The sequence below is a fragment of the Nicotiana attenuata genome, chromosome 7, assembly GCF_001879085.1.
Source record: "Nicotiana attenuata strain UT chromosome 7, NIATTr2, whole genome shotgun sequence".
NCBI classification, from domain to species: Eukaryota; Viridiplantae; Streptophyta; class Magnoliopsida; order Solanales; family Solanaceae; genus Nicotiana; species Nicotiana attenuata.
Genome location: NC_031995.1, coordinates 69,741,850 through 69,746,580, shown reverse-complemented (window position 1 = coordinate 69,746,580; position 4,731 = coordinate 69,741,850). Strand labels below are relative to the sequence as shown.

General features: G+C 39.4%; 1 protein-coding gene across 1 annotated transcript in view; it reads right to left on the bottom strand.

Annotated features, from left to right (window-relative positions):
- Window positions 1–1,257, bottom strand: part of LOC109230147 (traB domain-containing protein-like) — a 14,704-nt gene extending 13,447 nt beyond the window's left edge. The window contains exon 1 of the mRNA XM_019395675.1: window positions 1,225–1,257. Within this exon, the coding sequence (XP_019251220.1) occupies window positions 1,225–1,257 (33 nt within the window). The remainder of the gene's footprint in view (window positions 1–1,224) is intronic.

The window sequence follows — 4,731 nt, the reverse complement described above, 5'->3', positions numbered from 1 at the left end:
GACACGTGCCATCACATATCTTTTACCACATATGCTTAATGTTCTCATTGGACCACAGAGATCCATATGGACCAGGTCCATCGATCTGGCCGTGCTTATCACTTTCTTGCATTTAAAAGAAGATCTTACCTGCTTCCCCCTTGCACAAGCCNATCTTATCAGTAGTAAGATTTATCACAAACATTTGGTAGAGGTGAATGCTACCAAGTTACCTCTGTCACACAGTTGTGATACACTGATTAGGCTATATTTCAAGCCATCTATCAAATAGACATTCTCAATGGAGTGCGAGTATGTCTTACCTACCTTTCCAATCCCAATGATCTCACCTTTCTTACCATTTCCAAAGGAGACATTTCCTCCTTTGAGGTTCTCAAGTGAAAGGAACTGGTTCTTGCTTCCAGTCATATGTTTTGAGCAGCCACTATCCATGTACCATACTTGACTGCTCCCTTTCACTTGGACCTGCAAAAGGAAATCAGGGGTTAGTCTTAGGAACCCAAACTAGTTTGGGTCCCTTTCTATAGGCAAAAGGGTGAATTAAATTCTTTTTAGCCTATCCCGACAGCCTATTTTTCCCTGGAACAAATGTTTTGTTCTTTTGACTAGCCTTTTCTTTTGCAGTACATTCACTTTTGTAGTGACCAGTCTTATCACAGTGTGTGCAGATTTTGTTCTCAGGAAGTGTGATGTACTTGATTTTGGGATCCCACTTAGGTGCAGGGGTCCCGTAGCCAAGTCCTCTCTTATTGCTACTATAGCGTTCTTGTAGCCATGAAAGTGCATCAGAAGACCTATTTCATTTACAAGTTATGCCTAGCTCATGCTTGACATTGCTTAGATCTTTCTTTAGGACTCTTATCTGATCATCTCTTTTGTACAATTCATCTTTATTTTTCCTAGATTTTCTTCTAAAGTGAGATGTGTGTGATTAGCTTTCTTTTTACCTGTTCCTAATTTCAGTTTTAAATTTTCAGATCTAAGCTCTAACACAGTGGTTTCAAGTTCAAGAACCTGGTTCTTTAACTCAGCATTTTTACTATCACTTTCACTAGCCCTAAGTTCCATATTCATGCACTTAGCTCTCAAAATCGCACACTCCTTAGACAATTGTTCCTTTTCATTGTTTATGACCTCAGATTCATCAATGAAATCCAGAAGTAACTCAGATAGACTTTCTTTGCACAAAAACATAATCTTGTCTTTGAGATGAATTATACTTACCTCAAATTCCTCGTCAGATTCTCCAATGGTCATAAGTGCTTGTTAATCTACATCTTCATCCTCTGAATCTTCATCTGAACTTTCTCCCCAGGCAGCAAACATAGCCTTTGTTGATCCTTTGTTCTTCTTGGGAAGAACCTGTTCCTTCTTCCTGTTTCTTCATTCAGCCATTTCCTTCTTCCATTCAATTTCTCACTGAGGGCAGTTTTTGATGTGATGATCAGTCTTACCACACTTGTAGCAGCCCTTGTTGGTCTATTTTTCAGGAACCCTTGGTTTGTTGTAGCTTGCACCTCTTGAATAACCCTTTATTCTCATTAAATACTTCTTGAAATCCTTTGTGATCATAGCCATTTCATCCTCTTCTAGATCAGCACCTTCAGTGATTCTGAGATCCAGGCTCCTTTCCTTCTTGGGTTCATCCATCTTCATGGTTTGCCTTCTAAGTTCATAAGCAGTGAGATTTCCAATTAGCTCGTCCAACTTAAGGGTGTTAATGTTCTTTGATTCCTGATTTGCAGTGATTTTGCTTTCCCAAGTGACTGGTAGAACCCTTGTCAAAATTTTCTCAACTTTGTCTTCTTCAAGAATAACCTTTCCAAGAGACTAAAGTTCGTTTGTTAGTATGGTGAACCTTATATACATCTGTTGAATGGTTTCTCCTTCCTTCATGGTGAAATTCTCATATTGAGAATACAACAGTGTTCCTCTTGATCTCTTCACTTGAGGAGTTCCTTCGTGAGCCACTTGCAGAGTGTCCCAGATTTCCTTAGCAGTGGTACAGCTTTGAATTCTATTGTACTCGTCTGGACCAAGTCCACACACAAGCCATTTCTTAGCCTTAGCATTCTTTTCCCACTTCCTCAAGTCCTCAGCATTGCAGTCAGCTCTTGTTTTTGGCACGTTTACTCCTTCAGCATTCTTCTTCATGGTAGCCAGGGGACCATCAGTGACAATATCCCATAGCTCATAGTCTTCTCCGATGATGTGATCTCTCATCCTGTTTTTCCACCAGGAGTAGTACTAGCCATTAAAGAGTGGAGGCCTAGCAGTGGATTGCCCTTCCCAGTTTTCAGGTGGTGCATTCATCTTGATCTGTTCCTAAGGTGTTAGCCTCTTCAAGGATAACCCTATCTAATACCAATTGATGTCTTATACTCCAATACCACACAAGAGGGGGGTGATTTGTATGGTGACCAATTGTTTGCTTAGACTGATTATGGAAAGACCTGGTTTTTCTATGTGTTCCTTAACCTACTATTGCAGAAATAGTAAATGCGAAAAGTAAAGAACACAAGTATTTTATGTGGAAAACACCTGGCTCAAAAGGTGAAAAAACCACGACCTACTTTCCAGTAGGATTTTCCCAAACTCTCCACTAAAATCACTGAGCCAAAAACTGCATTTACAAAAACTCTTTCGTAAACCTAGGACTAACTCTAATCTCGTTGTAGCACACAGCCTCTAACTGTTGCGACAACTTCAAGTTAACTCTAAGTTGAAGACTCTGAGTACCTATTACAATTGCCTCTAGATAAAGCTGAAAGGTACAATATAAAACCACCTACTACAATTGAACTAGAATAAAAGACAGACACTTGAAACTGGTTCTTCTATCCGGTTCATGTAGCTTCAGGTTTGCACACTTGAATCACACACGAACTGCTTGTGAAATTGCCTTGTTATTTTGCTCTCAATTCACATTTAAATTCTGCTTATGTGTGTTACCTGTAAAAGAGAACAACACTAATATTTATAGATTTAGTAAATAGAGATTGACTAGAATTCTGATGCTACTCTTCCTTGGTGGAAGAGTTCTAGTTGATTTCAACCTCTAACTCTATTCCTTTCTTAAACCGTGTTCTCTTTGAGTAAGGAGTCTTTCTCCTTATCTAATATGCAACCTTTTCGATCAAGATCAGGAGATATCACTTCTGCTAAGTTAGGTTTATCTACTTCACGTGCATCCCACATGCTCAAGTCTATCCACATCTGTGCTCCACTGGGATGGACCTAGTTCATATCTGAGTTCCTTGTCAGTCTTCAAAACTAACCTTCACTTGGGCCAACAGTATATCAATCAACTTCATTGTTCCTGATACTTCTCCAAATGTGTTACACTTGATTGACAATTGTACCACGTTAGTATTACGATAATCAGAAGTACATGCACTGAATTAAAAGTATAGTAATTCATACCTCTGTACATTCAGGTGTTTAGTATTTGACAGAATACTTGTGGAAACTTTGTTCTGTGATCACATTTTGATTTTTTCAAACCTTAAGTACTATGTAATAGTTACACTTCAATTGTATTTAGAGACATAGCAGTTGAACTGCATTTGCTATGTAGTATAGTATTAGATATATTTGTAGTAAAATTGTAGAACACTTGAAATTGAAAAACATCAGCACTGAAAAAACAGAGCAAACCTGCAACTTTGCTCGCATTCGACATACTACATTCCAAATCGAAATCACGTACTATTATACACAACATATACATTTTGTTTTCCTTTTTTGTCTCCATATACACTCGAACTCTCATATCGTTCTGAATTTCCATTGGAGGACAATGTTCGTTGATAGTGTATTTGATCTCGATGATTTTTGCAAAGGTATCAATTATTAGATGCTCTGCAACTGCGAAATTCAATTGACTATAATTTAAATCTTCATTGACTATAATTCCGTAAACATCAATATAACGACCCGACCGATCGTTTTGAGCCCTAGCGCGTCGTTCAGAAGTTCGAGGCCATGAGCAGCTTCAATTCAGGCATTATCACTTGTACGCGTGGTCGGAATTAAATTTCGGGAAGTTCGGAGTTGTCTTGGAGAGGAAATTCTCATTTCGGAAGCTTTAAGTTGAGAGAATTGACTAGGATTAAATTTCAGAGTAAACGACCTCGGAATCGGGATCTGAAGGTTCTAGCAGGTTCGTATGATGATTTCGGACTTGGGCGTATGACCGGATCGGGTTTTGGGTGACCCGGGAGCGTTTTGGCGCCTCTTATGGAAGTTAGCATTTTGGAAGAAATTTCATAAGTTTGGGTTGATGTGCATTTCAGTGTTATCGATATCCATTTGGGATTCCGAGACTGGGAGTAGCTCCGCATGGTGATTCTGGAGTTGGGAGCGCGATCGGAAGTGAATTCGGATGTCCGTGGAGCATTTTGGAGCCATTTGGCTAAGGAGAGAAATTTGAAGGTTTTTGAGAGGTTTGACCGGAGGTGCACATTTTGATATCGGGGTCGGAATCCGATTCCAAAAGTTGGAGTAGGTCCGTAATGTTGAATATGACTTGTGCGCAAAATTTGAAGTCAATCGGACGTGATTTGATAGGTTTATACATCGAAAGTAGAAGTTTGAAATTCTAAAGTTCATAAAGTTTGGATTGGAGGTCGATTCGTGGTTTAAGCATTGTTTGATATGATTTTAGGCCTCGAGCAAGTCCGTAATGTGTTTTGGGGCTGGTTGGTATGATTGGTTCGGGTCCCGGGGGCC